The sequence below is a fragment of the Macaca fascicularis genome, chromosome 1 (genome assembly GCF_037993035.2).
Source record: "Macaca fascicularis isolate 582-1 chromosome 1, T2T-MFA8v1.1".
NCBI classification, from domain to species: Eukaryota; Metazoa; Chordata; class Mammalia; order Primates; family Cercopithecidae; genus Macaca; species Macaca fascicularis.
Window position 1 is genome coordinate 106,184,930 of NC_088375.1, and position 17,778 is coordinate 106,202,707.

Sequence of the window (17,778 nt, forward strand, 5' to 3'; positions counted from 1 at the left end):
GGACTACCTAGACCTCCCAGGCGCGCCCTCGGCTCGCGCGCGCCCCTCGGCGGTGGCTCCACCGCCCGGGATGGTACGGTCCGGCAGCAGGGCCGCGCGCCGCCGCCCCTCGGTGAGCTGGTGTGGGCCGCCGCTAGCGGAAACGACCCTCTCCACTCGCGTGGTGCAGTGGTAAGCCTCGCCCCTCGCCTGCCGCCTGTTTTCTGGCGTGGGGTCTCGTCCGGTCCTTGCTCCCCCTCCCCGCCGCGCTTAGTGGTGGTGGCCGCGCCGAGTTCCGGTTCCGGTTGCTGCAGCCGCTGGCTGGCGGCGAGTCTGGAGAGAGCGCGCAGTTCGCGCCGCGGCTGGGCGCTTCCCTGTCGTCCCACTTTGTGGTTGCTGCAGCTTGGGGGCCTGTGCTGCCCCTGACTCCCCTTCTGGGCGATGGTGCAGCCCGAGGGCGCCTCCATCCCCCGCCGCCGCCGCTAACCCCGGTCCCTCACTCCATGGCCGCCTCGGCGCCGCCCCCACCGGACAAGCTGGAGGGAGGTGGCGGCCCCGCACCGCCCCCTGCGCCGCCCAGCACCGGGAGGAAGCAGGGCAAGGCCGGTGAGAGCGCTGCGAGGAGCGGGGGCTGAAGAAGCCTAGGACTTGGGAACCTCAGAGGGGAGGGATGGTGGGAGGGGGGCGTTTCACAGGCTGAAGGGCTTGAAGGGAGGCTCAGGTGAAAAGGATGGGTGGGTGTAATCCTCCAGGAGTTGGGGGCAGGTGTCACACATTGAGGACGCTAGAGTTTGGAGCCACATGGAATTCAGTAGTCACTTGGAGCTTGAGGATATCGAAGGATGGGATATCTCTCATTTAAAGGAAGACATAGCTGAGAGTATGATCATCTTCACGATCTATTTTTCATACTGCACCCCTTGTTAGCATTTGTTGAATAAATAAGCAAGTATGTATTGACGTTAAAGGAGTTCCTCAGAGCATGGCTGAGAGAAAAGAGGTTGGGGAAACCTCAGGGAAACTTGTCTGCGTCTTCCTTTTGCCGCTCTTCCAGGTCTGCAAATGAAGAGCCCAGAAAAGAAGCGAAGGAAGTCAAATACTCAGGTGAATGGTGGTTGGTGGTGGGGGTGGTTCCCGGCAGCCCCTTGGCGGCACACTGTCTACTCTGCCATTCCGGTATCTGTTTGTATCTTGCATCAGCTGCAGGGAGGAGAGAGAAAACTGGCTTTCTTGCTTTGTTTCTTGTTCTTTCCATGAACCTTATAACAAATTTAGGGGAAAGTATTCTCTCCTTAGAGATGATTCGACCAAAGTTCTTACTACGCAGGGTTCCAGTCTCCTCCATGTTTCCTGTCCTGGTTTCCTCATGATGATAACGTAACACCTTCCACTTACTGAGCCTTTTTTTAGTGCCAGGTATTGTGCTAACATGCTTTAACAGTTTGGGGGAGATAGGCATTATCCCTATTTTACGACGAGAAATCTGGGGGTTAAAAATGTTAAATACGTGCTCCACAGTCTTGAGGTTGTTTTTCACGGTCAGAGCTGGGATTCCATTGTAGTTCTGCCCGTTTTTAAAACACAGTTACTGCACTATGCTGGTTCCACTCTCCACCCTCTTTCTCTTGGTTTTTTTTTTTTTTTTTTTTTTTTTGTAGTAACAGAGTCTTGCTGTGTTGCCTAGGCTGGGCTCAAACTCCTGGGCTCAAGGGATCCTCCTGCCTCGGCTTCCCAAAGTGTTAGCATTACAGGTGTGAACCACTGTGCCCGGCCTGTGGTCCATATATTTTTTTATTTTTTATTTTTTTTGAGACGGAGTCTTGCTCTGTCGCCCAGGCTGGAGTGCAGTGGCGCGATCTCGGCTCACTGCAAGCTCTGCCTCCCAGGTTCACACCATTCCCCTGCCTCAGCCTCCCGAGTAGCTGGTACTACAGGCGCCCACCAACACACCTGGCTAATTTTTTTGTATTTTTGGTAGGGACGGGGTTTCACCGTATTAGCTAGGATGGTCTTAATCTCCTGACCTTGTGATCTGCCCGCCTCGACCTCCCAAAGTGCTGGGATTACAGGCGTCAGCCACTGTGCCTGGCCTGTGGTCCATATTGATTTTAGGCCTGAGCTGCCCAGTATCAGCCTCCAAAATGTGTATTGTGTTGGTAGTGCTCTCTTGGTTTAGTTCTGTGTTTCCCTCCATGACCCTCTTTCCCTCAACTGTTTCTCACTAGGGCCCTGCATACTCACATCTGACGGAGTTTGCACCACCCCCGACTCCCATGGTGGATCACCTGGTTGCATCCAACCCTTTTGAAGATGACTTCGGAGCCCCCAAGGTGGGGGGTGCAGCCCCTCCATTCCTTGGCAGTCCTGTGCCCTTTGGAGGCTTCCGCGTGCAGGGGGGCATGGCAGGCCAGGTACCCCCAGGCTATGGCACTGGAGTTGGAGGGGGCCCCCAGCCACTTCGTCGACAGCCACCCCCCTTCCCTCCCAATCCTATGGGCCCTGCTTTCAACATGCCCCCCCAGGGCCCTGGCTACCCACCCCCAGGCAACATGAATTTTCCCAGCCAGCCCTTCAACCAGCCTCTAGGTCAAAACTTTAGTCCTCCCAGCGGGCAGATGATGCCGGGCCCAGTTGGGGGATTTGGTCCCATGATCTCACCCACCATGGGACAGCCTCCCAGAGCAGAGTTGGGCCCACCTTCTCTGTCCCAACGATTTGCTCAGCCAGGGGCTCCTTTTGGCCCTTCTCTCCAGAGACCTGGTCAGGGGCTTCCCAGCCTGCCACCTAACACAAGTCCCTTTCCTGGTCCGGACCCTGGCTTTCCTGGCCCTGGTGGTGAGGATGGGGGGAAGCCCTTGAATCCACCTGCCCCTACTGCTTTTCCCCAGGAACCCCACTCAGGCTCCCCAGCTGCTGCTGTTAATGGGAACCAGCCCAGTTTCCCCCCAAACAGTAGTGGGCGGGGTGGGGGCACTCCAGATGCCAACAGCTTGGCACCCCCTGGCAAGGCAGGTGGGGGCTCTGGGCCCCAGCCTCCCCCAGGCTTGGTGTACCCATGTGGTGCCTGTCGGAGTGAGGTGAATGATGACCAGGATGCCATTCTGTGTGAGGCTTCCTGCCAGAAGTGGTTCCACCGTGAGTGCACAGGCATGACTGAGAGCGCCTATGGGCTACTGACCACTGAAGCTTCTGCCGTCTGGGCCTGCGATCTCTGCCTCAAGACCAAGGAGATCCAGTCTGTCTACATCCGCGAGGGCATGGGGCAGCTGGTGGCTGCTAACGATGGGTGATGCTGGTGAAGTGGCCCAGGGAAGTGCACATGTCTCTCCCTGCTCTTCCAGGGTGATTTTTTTGATGTCTGGCTCTTGGTCCTTGTTTCCACTGGTTTTCCATCCCCATGGGGCAGAAACAGTTGCTCCTGGGAGCAGAAAAGGAATTGAGGTGGGCAGGCGGAAGAGCCTGGATTGCTCACTTTTTTGGGAAGCTTACATGTTGAGATCTACAGAGATCCAGGAAACCAAAGCCCTGCTGAGCAGAGCCATTTTGTGGCTATTTCTGGAGGCCCAGGAGTGTGGCTGCAAGAGAAGAGGGGCTGGAGGAAGATCCGGAGGGCAGGGGTGTTCCCTCTGCTGATGATGGATGCCCCTAACACCTGTGCCTAACACCCCTACCGAGCCCCACAGCTCCAGCCTTAGTTTTTGGAGTCAAGTGTTAAAGGTTTCTGGCCAGAGGAATTGGGGTCTTGCCATCCCTGCAATAGCCCTTTTATGGGCTCTGGGAGACAGCTTTAGGGAATAAATGGGGGTTTTCCCCTTTTTCTACCCACTCCTTTGCTTCTTCCAAGGCTTACCCAACCCCTCCCCTCTCAGAGAACCAAATAGCCTGAAGAAGCAGGAGAGTTCCTGGTTATGGCAGTTTCTTGGTGATTGGGGCTTCAAGACAGTAGGTGAGAGATGCTGTCAGGACATACCTTCCTCATACCAAAGTCACTGGTCCTTTCTCAGCCTCTCTTATGCTTTTCTCCTAATGACCATATTTTTGCCAAAAATTGGGATATGTTATCTGACAGACCAGAATATTTGAAGTTTGGGCTGTCCTGAAAGTCTGGATTTTGGTGGTACCCTCCTCCCCCAGCCCATCTGTTGCACATTATACTCCGTGTGTTCTTCAACTTTCGGTGCCCTTATTCCCCTGCCTTCCTGGCTTGATTGAAGGAAAGCTTGAAAAGGCGCAGAGCCCTTATACCTCATTTCTTCCCTGATAAAAGGATCCAGGTGAGGTCCTGTCACAGCCTGTGGGTAGGGGATGTGGCGGGATCCTCATTGCCATGGTACTCAAAGGCAGAAGAGCCTGGAGTTTGTTGCTTTTCTGCTATTCTTTCATATCCTGGGCCTGGTGATCAGCAATTCTCATTCCTCTCAGCCAAAGGCCTGCACTGGGTTTTATTTGTCCTTTTTTATTTTTTAAGCACTGCCTGCCAGAGACGGGCCTGGGGCCTGATGAGGACCTTAGCGCTGCTCATTCTCCTTTTTGGTTCATGCACACATTCCTCTGTGCGTGGGGAAAGCAGGCCCTCCTCAGAGAAGTCAGGGGTTCCCCGGCTCGAGGTATAGTGGCAAAGACCTAGTGGTCCCCTACCCCCACATCTCTCAGTTCCTGGCATGAGGAGAGAAGACCTTGCTCTGGTGGAGCTGACAACCTTTGAGGCCGGGAGGAGAAAGCAGCCTCTGGGCATCGTTCCCAGTGTCCTCCACACTAAAACGGTGTAGATGGCAACCCCCCCCCCGCCCGCCACCCCGCTGCTCACCTCTTGTGTTTGTGGTTCTGTTTGCCCCATTTATCTGTTGCTATTTTTGTGTTGTCTTCCCCCGCTCCGCATTTTGTAAAATGGCTCCTGGGGGAGTGTCTTTGCTGGATCTGCTCCCTCTCGCCCTCTCACTCCACTACTTTTTGGAAGAAAGTGATGGCAGAATGCGGTGGTGGTGGGGGGTCTTTTGTACTGTTGGATTAATAAAATGACTAAAATCCCAGACAAGGACTCCTTGCTGTTGCTGTGTGAAAAGGCTGGAATGAGCCACTGTCACTGCTGGGTAGGGTGCTTAGGGGTTGAGGATAAGTATACTCCCCAGGGTCCCTGGGAGTGGGAATGGCAGATCTGGCCCCTGAACTGACCCTGGTATAAGCTGCTGAGCCAAGGGAGGCCTGTGTTTCCCCGCCCATCCCCCTGTGTCTCAGCTGTGAGAAACTGAGTTTCCTTTCTGAGCATATTCCTGGTCCAGGCCTGGAGCCAGGAGGATTTGGCACCAAAGCCTCTGGAAGACAAGTGCTTGAGCTCTTCTGGGTTTAGCACCCCACCCACCTCCCAGTTGTTTGGGTTAGGGAGCAAGTGTAGCTCTAAGGGTGAGGGGAGGGGCTACTCCTGTTACAGCAAATTTCATTTTGGGATGTTTTTCAGATCGTTCCCGTCCCCCAACAGTTCTTTTAAAAGTAGCCATGGCATCTTTTAAGCAGTCTGTGCTGGAGCAGATTGGGGAGAACGGCAGGAGGGCTATTTCCACACCCTGGATTTGCGACCTGTCTCTCTCCCTTCCCCCATCTCACAGCTGTCTCTGTCTATCCGGGGACCAACCTGGCCCCTTCGTCATCTCAGAAGACTGCACCCTCTGCCTTTCTCTCAGTTTGTGGGGGAGGGGGTTCCCTCTAGAAACTGTTTAGACACTGGGAAAGAAGGGCAGGAAACTCAGGATACAGTTAGCTGAGACCTCGGTCGTCCACCCGGTAAGCTCAAGTTTAGGGGCCCTGTCGCTAGACCTCCCTTCCCCTCCCCTGACTCTCAAGTCCTTCTCTTATTGGCCAAAAGTTTCCGCCCCCTTGGGGATGTTGACTTTTCATTGGTCAGTTTCTGGTCACATGATTCTCTTCTCGGGCTGCAAACGAAGGAAAGCCAGCAACAAGTTAAGCTGAAGACCGAAGCAAGAGCTGGGTCAGGTAATGCCTTAGCTGGGAAGGGGTCCACAGATTCCCTGTGACGGGGGTGGAATAAGGAAAAGGGAAGGCGGAACTAATCTAGAAGGAATGAGCTGCTTTTGATTTCCGGGCTGGGGGAGGAGGGCCAGGTGCCGACACTAACAAAACAGGAACCCCAGGCAAGTGGCCCTAGATCCTTTGCTTTAGAGGTTTGGAGGCGCAACTGTTAGAAGAGTTTAAATTAACTAGAGACGAGACTTCCTAGCTTTGTACTGAGTGGGAGAGCTCCCCCTTTAGCTGTTTTTTAGAAATAGCAGAAGTCTCTGTCATAATCCTTACAGGAGGTGTTTGTTGAATCCTGCCTGAATGAAAAGAAGGGGGTGGGGGGAGGGAGTGGAGGTGGGTTTTCTTCCAGAAGGTCGATGAAAAGAAAAAGATCTGGAAACACAGCAGGGAAGGGTGGAGATTAGACAGCAGAAGGAACTTCCTAATAAGGCAGTGAGATGCTGGCTTGGGAGAAGAGGGGTATTTTTTTGAATCCTGGGTTAACCTAACCAAGAGAGAGATATCAGGGTTTGGGACCCAGAGTATAGGAGCTTCAGAGTGTCTCCTATTTGGGTCTTATAAGTATTTGTTTTGTTGACCCAAATATCTTTGCTGGTTTCCATGGAGACAGTGGGTCTGACATCACTGTGGTTGCCATGGTGCCTGGTTCTAGAGGACCTGAGCAGACTGTACACACAGCTAGGCATAAACAGGGACTTCAGCCCAAGCTGCTGCCACTTCCTTCCTGCCACCACCTGTTAACAGTCAGCAACTGGGGATGGGGAGATGATGACAACGGCGGGGGCGGAGCCACAAGCGGAAGGCTGAACAGCCATGGCTCTATGGATACTTAGAGATGCATGCCAGGGTGTCCTTTTGGACTTGGTACAGGGAAGTCATTACAGCCATTTTCCTGTCTCTGTGTGGGATGGGTGCATGTGTCTGGGAGGATGGGCATTGGGAAAGACCTATCCAGGACTTGGATCTTGACTGGCAGGAGCCACAGGAGGTTATTTAGGGCACCACGTGGGACTTGAAAACAGCTCAAACAGAAGGGGATAAGGTGGTTGGTTTCGAAGGTAGAACTGCCGTACTGTCCCAGCCTCACTTCCCTTTTCCTGAGTTTCCTTATAAAGTGCTGGGGAAGCAGTCATTTATCCTCTTCTGAAGGATCACAATCCAGTACTCTTGAGAGGTCAGCTCATCTATCCTTCCACCTTTATGCCTGGTCCCAACAGGAGCTGCCTGAGGGAACTGTCTTAGCCTTGGATGAAGGGGCGGATCCCTCTCTTCTTACTCTGCTTTGTGTCAGTCAGGCTTTGGAAACTGGAGTGATTCCCTCCCCTGTCCCTGTCAAGTCAGAGCAGATTAACGAGGTGCAGGACCATAGCCCTGATTTTTGTCTATCTTTTGCAAGCTATAAAGTGGTGTATATATACATGATAGTTGCCATAAATCCATTTTCCCAGTCACCTTCAAGTTCCCTAACACCAAACTCTGGCGATTACTAAGAAGGTAAACAGAATTTATGATGGAGCTGAGAGTGATGAGGAGACATAAAAGGTGCATCCAGGTGGATCTAAGCTATGCCAGTGGTTCTCAACCCTGGGTGCGCATGAGAATCATTTGAGAGGTTTTTAAAAAGACCCACGCCTGGGCCTACACCCCAACTCAATTGAATCAAAATCTTAGGTGATTCCAATGTGCAACCAAGATTGAGAACCATTGAACTAGACCATACCAAGGACTTATGCTGGGCAAGTGGTGGGACATTTAGGGCTGAAAGAGGCCATCAAGTCTTCCTTTGCAGGTCCTGGGGGAGAAGGTAGTGATTGTGTAGGAACCTGGTGTTGGGAAGGGAGGGCAAGGCTTCTTATTGGCAAGTTAAGTCTGTCAACCTTGCTGGGCTTAATCTTCCCTGACTAAAATGTCAGGGGGCTGGACTGGAATTCCCCAGAGCCTTTCCAGCCTATGCTACTTTGACCTTTCAAGGTCAGTTCAGTTTTCCAAGGCCCTGTTGGTCCCCGGAAGAGGCTGGCTTCTCTGTGGCTGTTGGCAGATTCTGATTTGCAAGGCAAATACTGCTTAGAAGAGTTGGGGTATCAGGGAGAGAAGGACTGGAACCAGGCTTGGTTCTGGAGGCTGCTGCCCAGCACTTGAACCTTGGAACCCAGCCAAGGCTGCTTTCTGCATCCTGCCCCTCCTGAAAGGAGCACCCATCCTTAAGAGAGCTTTCTTCTGCAGGTGGCAGCCACAGCAGCCTCAGGGACCTCAGCAACTATGGCCTCCTGCCCAGACTCTGATAATAGCTGGGTGCTTGCTGGCTCCGAGGTATGAAGAGCAGGCCTGGGAACCATGGGGGCAGGCTTGGGGGGTGTTTCTGCAGTGCTGGGCTTCTTTCTTGGTGGGTCCTTTTCCTTAGTCCTGATGGTCACCTGCATCACTTCCTGCTGGCTGTTAGAGGAACTCCAGTAGCAGGAAGAAGGAGATCGGGCCCCAGGGCTCAAGTGTTGGCACTTGGACCATGCTATGAAAGAAGGGACCAGTTCGGTAAGCTGAGACAAGTAGGGAGGGATTTCGAATGGAGAGACCAATGTGAACAAAGGTCCCGAGGCGATAGTGGGGAAAGCCATGCTGGGGGAGACTGTGGGACACCCATGGGTGATGTGGAGACGTGGGTTGGAGCCAGTGTTGGAGTGAGGTTGGGGGCAGAACATCGGAACCCCTGGAAGAGACCTGAAGGGCCTGGCTGAGGCCTTCAGGCCTCATCCTGATGGGAAATCAATGTGGGGCTTTGGGTTAGAGGGATCAGGACAATCATTGTCTTGGGCAGAGGGTGAAGCCACTGTGCAGCCTGGGTGGGAACAGGGAGAGAGTGTTTTGAAGACCCTCTGCAGCAGTCCAGGTAGCAGCTGGTGGGGCAGAAGCCCACTGAGGAGGGAGAAGGGGGCTGGTAGGATGGGGAACTGAGTGGCTAGAGAAGGGATGGCAAAAATTTGTCAAAGGCATCTCTGAGAGTTCCAAGACCTTGCGACTTTGTATATTAGAGCCACCAGGAGGGGAGGAGGGGAGGAGCTCGGTTTCAATATGTTGAGTTTGAGGTGCTCTTGAGGAACCCAGCTGGGAGTAAGGAGTTGACCTTGGGGATGATGCTGGAGCAAGATACATGGATTGGAACTCGCTGGCAGAGGGAAGGCAGGTATGAGCAGATGGGCATCAGGCTCTCAGAGCCCTGGCCTCCTGTTGAGGTGTCTTTGTTGACAGCTGGGGGACCTTGGGCATGCCATGTCACCTCTCTGTCCTCTCCTGTAAAATGGGGGTCATGATTTTTGCCTTATAGGAGGGACCATGAGAATAAAAATGTTTTGAAAATGGCAAAGACACAAGTAAGATGAAGCATTATTCTCAAAGGGATAGTTGGAGCCACGGGGCAGGTGGCAGGCCAGGGCCCTGCGGAAGGGGAGTAGGCAGAGGGAGGAGGCCAAGGCTGTGTGGCCAGGGCTGAATGTTCAGGGAGAGCACCCTGGAGACAGGCTGTCTGTGGTTGGGGTGGGTTGGGCTTCTGTGAGCAGCTGCTGGGTGTCGGGGGAGTGTCAGGGGCCAGTGGGAAAGGCCAGAAAGGCTTAGGAGATGTAAGTAGTTGTCCAGTTGAGAGGGCAGCTGCAGTGACACCCCGGGAGGCATAACTGTGACCCGTGGGCACCCAGGGAACTTTGTTCTCTTACCTTCCTCCTACCCTTAATATTATAATATCTGTGTTGTTCATCTGTGGGGAAGGAAGTGCTACTGATCTTGAGGGGAGGGAAATCTAGGCTGTAGCTCACCTCCTGGCGGTGGGGCACCGGGTTTGTGCTGCATCCAGTGCCTTGGTGTGGTGGTGCTTCTCTGTGTAGCGGAAACCTGGCCCCTGAAAGTTCCTCCTCACAGTGAGTGAGGCTGGGGAATGGCCAAGCACTTGGTGCTGCCCGGAGCCCCTTTTCGGGCCGGCTCATGACTGAACATATGTGTTTCTGGGATGTGGGCTGGGGCCCCATTCTTGGGTGCAGCCCTTCTCCTTGCACTTCTCCTCCCAGAGCCTACCCGTGGAGACGCTGGGCCCGGCATCTAGGATGGACCCAGAATCTGAGAGAGCCCTGCAGGCCCCTCACAGCCCCTCCAAGGCAGATGGGGAAGAATTAGCTGGGACCATGGATGGAGAAGGTACCAGGCCCTGCTTAGGATGTGGCTTAGCAGACAAAGCTATTCTCCATATTTTGGGGTTTCCCAGTTTCCTCAGAGAAAGGGAGGCTGGTTTGTTTTAGTTTCTCCGTTAATCTCAGTTGACAAACTCCTTTTCTCATTCCATCTGGCTTTTTCCTGCCCCTTCCAACCTGGTAGGGGCCCGTGGGAGACAAGAGGACTGCATAGCAAATTCAGCTGGGGCAGCGGGTTTTTCTGGGCCTTTTCTCCTACCACAGGGACACTCTTCCAGACTGAAAGCCCTCAGTCTGGCAGCATTCTAACAGAGGAGGCTGAGGTCAAGGTGAGGAGCTTCCCTGTGGGAAGGAAGGGAGGTGGGGAGGGCTAGCAGCTGCTCACTGCTGCATCTGCGTTAGGACACCCTGGAAGATGATGTTTGTGGTGTGGAGTCTCCTGGTCCCGGAGACACAGTAGTCCAGGGAGACCTGCAGGAGACCACCGTGGTGACAGGCCTGGGACCAGACACACAGGACCTGGAAGGCCAGAGCCCTCCGCAGAACCTGCCTTCAACCCCCAAAGCAGGTGAGAGTCCTCCTTGTCTCTCCTGTCACTCTCCTTCTAGAAGGTATGGGAGAGGGATCAGCCATCACTACTGAGGACATGCTCTGGTCCAGGCCCTGGGGCTGAGCACCTTGGTGCTCTCCTTTCTCACCACTACCCCTGGGACATTGAGGCCCAGAAAGGTTGAATGACTTGACCAAGGTCACACTGCTGGTAAGGGGCAGGGCCCACATCTGGTTGGCTCTTTCCTCTCTGCCATGGGGGCCTCCTCTTTTCTTGCCTCCAGAATTCAACCCTCATTTCTGGAGTCCCTTCCTTGTGCTGGCCCTGGGCCTGGGCAGAGGGAAGATGAGTGGTTACCGCCTATGTAAGCGGCAGATCAGACTGAGCCAAGGTGCATATCAGACCTAAGAGAAGTACAGAAATATAATTAAGGTACTCCCAAAGGAGGGAGAGGCCATTCAGTCAGGAGACTGGTTGAGAGCAAGGGAGAGGCTGGGACAGTGAGAGGTGACATTTGAGTGGAGCCCTGAGCGCAGAGTAGGCTTTTGGTACGTAGGGCAGGGGAAAGAGATTATTTTAGGCCAAGGCTGCAGCATCAGCAAAGGAGTGGGGACCACTTGTCTTGTGCTAAGGAGCTCTGTTCCAGGCTTGTGGCAGAGGAGTGTAGGAATTGGTCCCTGTTGAGTGACAGGATGGAGGGCCTGGGGGTCATTTAGGAGGCAACTGCACTGGTCAGGAAAAGATGATGCAGACCTGGGCCGGGCACGATGGCTTGCACCTATAATCCCAGGGCTTTGGGAGGCTGAGATAGGAGGATTGCTTGAGCCCAGGAATTCAAGACTGCAGTGAGCCATGGTCATCCCACTGCACTCTAGCCTGGGCAACAAAGCGAGACCCTGTCTCTAAAGAAAATAAAAATTGGCCGGGTGCGGTGGCTCATGCCTGTAATCCCAGCACTTTGGGAGGCCGAGGCGGGTGGATCACAAGGTCAGGAGTTCGAGACCAGCCTGGCCAAGATGGTGAAACTCCGTCTCTACTAAAAATAAAAAATTAGCCGGGCATGGTGGCATGCGTCTGTAGTCCCAGCTACTCGAGAAGCTGAGGCAGGAGAATCCCTTGAACCCAGAAGGTGGAGGTTGCAGTGAGCCGAGATCGCGCCACTGCACTCTAGCCTGGGTGACAGAGAGAGACTCCATCTCAAAAAAAAAAAAAAAAAAAAGAAAAGAAAAATAGGCGGCTGGGTGCGGTGGCTCACGCCTGTAGTCCCAACACTTTGAGAGGCCAAGGTGGGTGGATCACCTGAGGTCAGAAGTTTGAGACCAGCCTGGGCAACATGGTGAAATCCCATCTCTACTAAAAATACAGAAATTAGCCAGGTGTGGTGGTGCACGCCTGTAGTCCCAACTACTTCCCAGCTACCTGGGAAGCTGAGGCAGGAGAATCGCTTGAACCCGGGAGGTGGGGGTTGCAGTGAGCCAAGATCGTGCCGCTGCACTCCAGCCTGGGTGACAGAGGTAGACTCTGCCTCAAAAAATAAAATAAAATGTAAATAAATAAATAAAATAGAATAAATAAAAATAGGCTGGGTGTGGTGGCTCACACCTGTAATCATCGCAGTTTGGGAGGCTGAGGCAGGTGGATCACTTGAGCTCAGCCTGGGAACCATGGCAAAACCCCATCTTTACAAAAAAATACAAAAAAAAAAAAAAAAATTAGCCGGGCGTAAAGATGCATGCCTATAGTCCCAGCTACTCGGGAGGCTGAGGTGGGAGGATCACTTGAGCCTGGGAGGCAGAGGTTACGGTGAGTTGTGATCGCGCCACTGCACTCCAATCTGGGCGACAGAGCCAGACCTTGTCTCAAAAAATAAAAATAAATAAAAATTTAAAAATATTAAAAAAAAAAAAAAGAAAGAAGATGCAGACCTGAACTAACGCAGGTACAGTGTGGGTTGTGAACAGGGGTGGACTGTCAAGATGTTTCAGTGTAGAACTGTGAAATTGGATGTGAGGTGGAAAGGGAGGGCTTAGGTTAGCTAGGTGGTGGCAGCGGTGCCTTCCCCTGAATTGGGAAAACACTAGCAAAGAACCAGTTTGCAGGGCAGCGTGTTGAATGTTTGGTCCCAGAGGGAGTGGCCAGTAGGCAGTCAGACATACAGGCTTGGAGCTCTGGGATGTCAAGTCAGGAGTTACACACTAAGGACTCATTGCTGAAGCGGGGTGTCAGTGGTGGTGAGAGAGTTGTGACTATGTGTACAGTGAGAAGAGCAGAGAACCTGAAATGGTGCTAGGGAGACCACCGACTTTAGGATCAGGGAAGAGCCAGGGAGGGAGAATGGGAAGGAGTGGCCAGAGAGTTTGGAGGGGACCCAGGAGGATGGTAATAGCTGCAGAGGTTTGATGCACGGCACACACTGAGGAAGGAGGATACTTTCAGGATGAAAATGGCTTTTATAGCTTGTAGATTGACAGCACTGGTCTCCTGCCTCCAGACTGGGCAGGGGCAGTCATCAGTGCCTAGGCAGAAGTGGGCAAGTGGGCAGGGTCTTCATGTGCCCCTCTCTGGGGTCAGGGCTGAGGACCTCCCTCCCTGTGCCTTCCTCTGCTTCCCCCTCTCCCTGTGTCTTCCCGTCTCTCCAGTCACCTCACTGCCCTGTCCCTGTTCTTTCCCCTAGCTTGGATCAGAGAGGAGGGCCGCTGCTCCAGCAGTGAGGATGACACCGACGTGGACGTGGAGGGTCTGCGGAGACGGCGGGGCCGGGAGGCCGGCGCACCTCAGCCCGTGGCGCCCCTGGCTGTGGAGACCCAGGCCGGGGGGGAGGGTGCAGGCGGGGAGCTGGGCATCTCCCTCAACATGTGCCTCCTCGGGGCCCTGGTTCTGCTGGGCCTGGGGGTCCTCCTCTTCTCGGGTGAGTGGTACCTCTGAGGCTGGGGCTTTGGGCTTCCGCACCTGCCTGCCCTCCTGCCATGTTCTCACCTTATTTCACCTCACCCCTCCCTGAGGGCCTCATCAGACTCCTCTGTCTCTATCCTTAGGTGGCCTCTCAGAGTCTGAGACTGGTGAGTAGGGAGGGGCCTGGCCTGTGCTGGGAGGTTTTGTGTGTTCTTTGGTTCTCTGGGTCAGGAGTAGGGGTGATGGGGGCTCACATTTATTTCTCAGTTAGTGGCCTTGTCAGCTGTTCAGGGTGCCCCTTGGCTCTTTACCTCACCAGACCTCTCAGCCACAGGATGGGTCCTGAACAGGAGTGGTGACTGTGTGAATGGGAGGGTGTGGGGAGAATGGGCTCTGTGTGCCTCAGGACCAGTTTCAGGACTTCCCTTTCCCACAGGGCCCATGGAGGAAGTGGAGCTGCAGGTCCTCCCGGACACTGGGTCAGACCCTGAGCTGCTGGATGCTGTGGGGGACAGGCAGGTATGTGTGAATATCTCCAGAGGCAGGTGGGGCCTGGCTGGGGAGAACCTGGGCTGTGGGGTAGCATGGCATAACAGGCTCTTCTGCCCTCAGGATGGGCTAAGGGAACAGCTGCAGTCCTCAGTGCCTCCTGACCATGTCCCCAGCCTGCAGAACATGGGTCTTCTGCTGGACAAGCTGGCCAAGGAGAACCAGGACATCCGGCTACTGCAGGCCCAGCTGCAGGTGGGCATAGGCAGGAGGGGCTGGGCTAGGGTAACCCACCTAGGCCAGGTGTCTGTCCTAGCATTCTCCCCCAAAAGGAATGTTTCCTATTTACCCACACATCCTGACCCTCCCCTCTCCCACTATAGTCAGGGCATTTTCCCAGTTCTGGGTTCACATCCCTTGTGCTAAGGTTTGGTCCAGGGCTGGCATCCCTGTTCCACATGGTACGTGAAACATACATGGTATCACCTGTGATTGACTGGTGTAGTCTGCCTGGAGCACTGTGTGGAAAAGGATTTAAAGAACATGCCAAGTGCCATGATCAGTTAACACTGTTCCAGGTATAGGAAGTGGAAACAAAACCGTGAGAGCCACACATTGGCTATCCTTAGGTGAATCTAGGAAGTGTGTGCTTATATAAAGACATATATACATATATATGTGCCGAGACCCAAGATGGAATTTGGGGATCCCTGTGTCTCATTCATGATGGAGATGGGGTAGAGGATGAAAACCAAATCCTCTGGGTGTTCCAGGCCATAAAAGGGGCTCAGGCTACTGCCCGCTATAATGGAATGGAATTGGGGTAGAAAGCATTGGGGCTATCCTGACAAGAACTCTTTGTGACTTCCTTCATCCCAAACCATATTCCAGGCCCAGAAGGAAGAGCTTCAGAGCCTGATGCACCAGCCCAAAGGGCTAGAGGAGGAGAACGCCCAGCTCCGGGGCGCTCTGCAGCAGGGCGAAGCCTTCCAGCGGGCTCTGGAGTCAGAGCTGCAGCAGCTGCGGGCCCGGCTCCAGGGGCTGGAGGCCGACTGTGTCCGGGGCATGGATGGAGTGTGCCTCAGTGGGGGTAGAGGCCCACAGGGTGACAAGGCCATCAAGGAGCAAGGCCCCAGGGAGCAGGAGCCAGAACTCAGCTTCCTGAAGCAGAAGGAACAGCTGGAGGCTGAGGCACAGGCATTAAGGCAAGAGTTGGAGAGGCAGCGACGGCTGCTGGGGTCTGTACAGCAGGACCTGGAGAGGAGCTTGAAGGATGCCGGCCATGGGGACCCAGCTCACGCTGGCTTGGCTGAGCTGGGTCACAGATTGGCCCAGAAACTGCAGAGCCTGGAGAACTGGGGCCAGGACCCTGGGGTCTCTGCCAATGCCTCAGAGGCCTGGCACCAGAAGCCCCACTTCCAGAATTCCAGGGAGTGGAGTGGAAAGGAAAAGTGGTGGGATGGGCAGAGGGACCGGAAAGCTGAGCACTGGAACCATAAGAAGGAAGAATCTGGCCGGGAACGGAAGAAGAATAGGGGAGGTCAGGAGGACAGGGAGCTGGCAGGAAGGTGGAAGGAGGGCAGGCCAAGGGTGGAGTGGGGGAGCAAGAAGGAGGGCAAGCGACAGGGCCTGAAGGAACCCCCAAGGAAAAGTGGTAGCTTCCACTCCTCTGGAGAAAAGCAGAAGCAACCTCGGTGGAGGGAAGGGGCTAAGGACAGCCATGACCCCCTGCCATCCTGGGCAGAGCTGTTGAGGCCCAAGTACCGGGCACCCCAGGGCTGCTCAGGTGTGGCTGAGTGTGCCCGGCAGGAGGGCCTGACTTTCTTCGGCACAGAGCTAGCCCCAGTGCGGCAACAGGAGCTGGCCTCTCTGCTAAGAACATACCTGGCACGGCTGCCCTGGGCTGGGCAGCTGACCAAGGAGCTACCCCTCTCGCCTGCTTTCTTTGGTGAGGACGGCATCTTCCGTCATGACCGCCTCCGCTTCCGGGATTTTGTGGATGCCCTGGAGGACAGCTTGGAGGAGGTGGCTGTGCAACAGACAGGTGATGATGATGAAGTAGATGACTTTGAGGACTTCATCTTCAGCCACTTCTTTGGAGACAAAGCACTGAAGAAGAGGTGGGCAGCTGTAGGGGAATTGGGTTGGGTGGGACAGAGGCAGTTGGGAGGATGTGAAGAGCAAGGGTCATTAGTTTGAGGATGTATCCCTACTTTTGGTCCCCAGCTGGCTTCCCTTAGAAAAGGCATCCAGGTCCGCTTCCTTTCTTCCCTTGGGGGCAGGAAGCTGCCTATTCCCTACCCCAGAGTGGTCCTGAGCAGTCCCCTTTTGGGTGGGGGGATTCTTTCTCCTGAGTTGCCCTGCCCTACCTCTACCTGCATGGCCGAGGGGACGAGGGAGATCCCCATCTTCCTGCCTCCCTGACTGGAGCCTTCATCATGGGAGACCAGGTTTTCCCCCCAGATGCTTGGCGGTGCCTGCTCAAGTCAGCTTCACTGGGAGGAGCAGGGTCCTCTCTCCTCGGGGAACCCATTTTCATCGCATAGTATTGTCCCCTAAAGGCCTTTTTCTCCCCACAGGTCAGGGAAGAAGGACAAGCACTCACAGAGCCCAAGAGCTGCGGGGCCCACGGAGGGACACAGCCATAGCCGCCACCACCACCACCACCACCACCGGGGCTGACACCCTGCCCCACGGTGAATGGCCTTGGCCTGGCCCAGCCCAAGATCCCAGCGTTATCTAACTCCTGGAGGGTAGACTCTGTCCTGGCTTGTTTGGTGTCCTCTGATATCTTTCACACAGTAGAGCAAAATCACCAGCCCTGCACTGATGTCACTTTATCTAGAAGAAGGCCTTAGCTGGACCGGTTTCCGTCTATGCAAATGTATGCAAATACTCCAGGCCCTGGGATGTGGGCTTGTGTTTTGTCACTGTGAAGGGGGAGATGGGAGAGGAGCCTGTTTTGGGGTGGGGTGTGGGGAAGGCAATCTGATTGTGAAGCTAAAGAGCTTTCATCCTCTTGCGTGTATGTCCCCAGAGTGGGCCCCTTTGACCCACATGCTGACCGGCGCCTTGGGATTTGACTACAGTTGCTGGCTCGAGGCCTAGCACGAGGACTTTCCCTGGGGTTTTGCTGGGTTTGGAAGCAGCTGTCCCCAGGGGGTGAAGTCCCCCCTTTTTTTAACCCCTGCTTCTCTCATGGCCTTACCTCCCTATGTGAACTGTAGACTCAGATCCCAATAAAGTGCTGTTACAGCTGTGATGCTGGGTGGTTTCTAAGCACGGGGGACACCCCACACCCTCTGCCTGAATGGATGGGTCCATCCCAGGCACTGATACTTCTCCCCTTGTCCTGTATCCCCCTTTGCCCTGTATCCCCCTTTGCCTTTGCCTTGCCCTTCCAACAAACCCTAGGCCCTTGAGAAGCTGACACTTCTCCTTTTGCTCACAGCTGCCTTGGCCGCACCCCTGGGAGATGTAGCAAATTGAGTGTGGGTTTTGGAGTCTGAGTCTCGGGCTCAAATCCAGGCTAAGTGATCTTCGGCAAGTTAATCTCTGGGAACTTTGGGTTTCTTATCCTCAAAAAAGGCAATGGAAGGGCTGGGGAAGAGATTAAATAAAGCAATGCAAGAAAAATACCTCTCCTGTTTTGGGCACTCAAAA

General features: G+C 54.4%; 2 protein-coding genes across 7 annotated transcripts; both read left to right on the forward strand.

Moving 5' to 3' along the window:
• The first annotated feature begins 54 nt into the window (after positions 1 to 54).
• On the forward strand, positions 55 to 5,009 carry PYGO2 (pygopus family PHD finger 2). Of its 3 annotated transcripts, none has more exons than XM_005541645.5 (3): positions 55 to 171; positions 1,034 to 1,083; positions 2,205 to 5,009. In XM_005541645.5, exons 2-3 carry the CDS (start codon positions 1,042 to 1,044, stop codon positions 3,267 to 3,269), a joined length of 1,107 nt encoding a protein of 368 aa, XP_005541702.1. In that variant the 5' UTR covers positions 55 to 171; positions 1,034 to 1,041; the 3' UTR covers positions 3,270 to 5,009. The 3 variants fall into 3 exon arrangements, with proteins under 3 accessions (XP_005541702.1, XP_015312066.1, XP_005541701.1); XM_015456580.4 differs by lacking the exon at positions 55 to 171 and adding an exon at positions 277 to 585 and having other exon boundaries at positions 948 to 1,083; XM_005541644.5 differs by lacking the exon at positions 55 to 171 and adding an exon at positions 277 to 585.
• Positions 5,010 to 5,891: 882 nt separating this feature from the next.
• Positions 5,892 to 17,375, forward strand: PBXIP1 (PBX homeobox interacting protein 1). 4 transcript variants are annotated; one of them, XM_045362289.3, is made up of 12 exons: positions 5,892 to 5,967; positions 8,236 to 8,322; positions 8,414 to 8,541; positions 10,065 to 10,191; positions 10,449 to 10,513; positions 10,587 to 10,752; positions 13,409 to 13,642; positions 13,770 to 13,793; positions 14,063 to 14,145; positions 14,239 to 14,370; positions 15,007 to 16,235; positions 16,695 to 17,375. In XM_045362289.3, the coding sequence occupies exons 3-12, from the start codon at positions 8,521 to 8,523 to the stop codon at positions 16,795 to 16,797; spliced, it is 2,184 nt and encodes a 727-aa protein (XP_045218224.2). In that variant the 5' UTR covers positions 5,892 to 5,967; positions 8,236 to 8,322; positions 8,414 to 8,520; the 3' UTR covers positions 16,798 to 17,375. The 4 variants fall into 4 exon arrangements, with proteins under 4 accessions (XP_045218224.2, XP_045218232.2, XP_005541704.3 ...); XM_045362297.3 differs by having other exon boundaries at positions 8,453 to 8,541; XM_005541647.5 differs by lacking the exon at positions 8,414 to 8,541.
• The last annotated feature ends 403 nt before the right edge of the window (positions 17,376 to 17,778 follow it).

What these genes read in the sequence shown, in the direction of transcription:
- PYGO2 (XM_005541644.5), top strand. Translation starts at nt 483, where the DNA reads ATGGCCGCCTCGGCGCCGCCCCCACCGGACAAGCTGGAGGGAGGTGGC. An exon ending in GAGGAAGCAGGGCAAGGCCG is followed by an intron (nt 586 to 1,033) that starts GTGAGAGCGCTG and finishes CCGCTCTTCCAG; the next exon opens with GTCTGCAAATGAAGAGCCCA. An exon ending in GAAGGAAGTCAAATACTCAG is followed by an intron (nt 1,084 to 2,204) that starts GTGAATGGTGGT and finishes GTTTCTCACTAG; the next exon opens with GGCCCTGCATACTCACATCT.
- PBXIP1 (XM_005541647.5), top strand. Translation starts at nt 8,272, where the DNA reads ATGGCCTCCTGCCCAGACTCTGATAATAGCTGGGTGCTTGCTGGCTCC. An exon ending in GCCTTCAACCCCCAAAGCAG is followed by an intron (nt 10,753 to 13,408) that starts GTGAGAGTCCTC and finishes TCTTTCCCCTAG; the next exon opens with CTTGGATCAGAGAGGAGGGC. An exon ending in ATGCTGTGGGGGACAGGCAG is followed by an intron (nt 14,146 to 14,238) that starts GTATGTGTGAAT and finishes TTCTGCCCTCAG; the next exon opens with GATGGGCTAAGGGAACAGCT.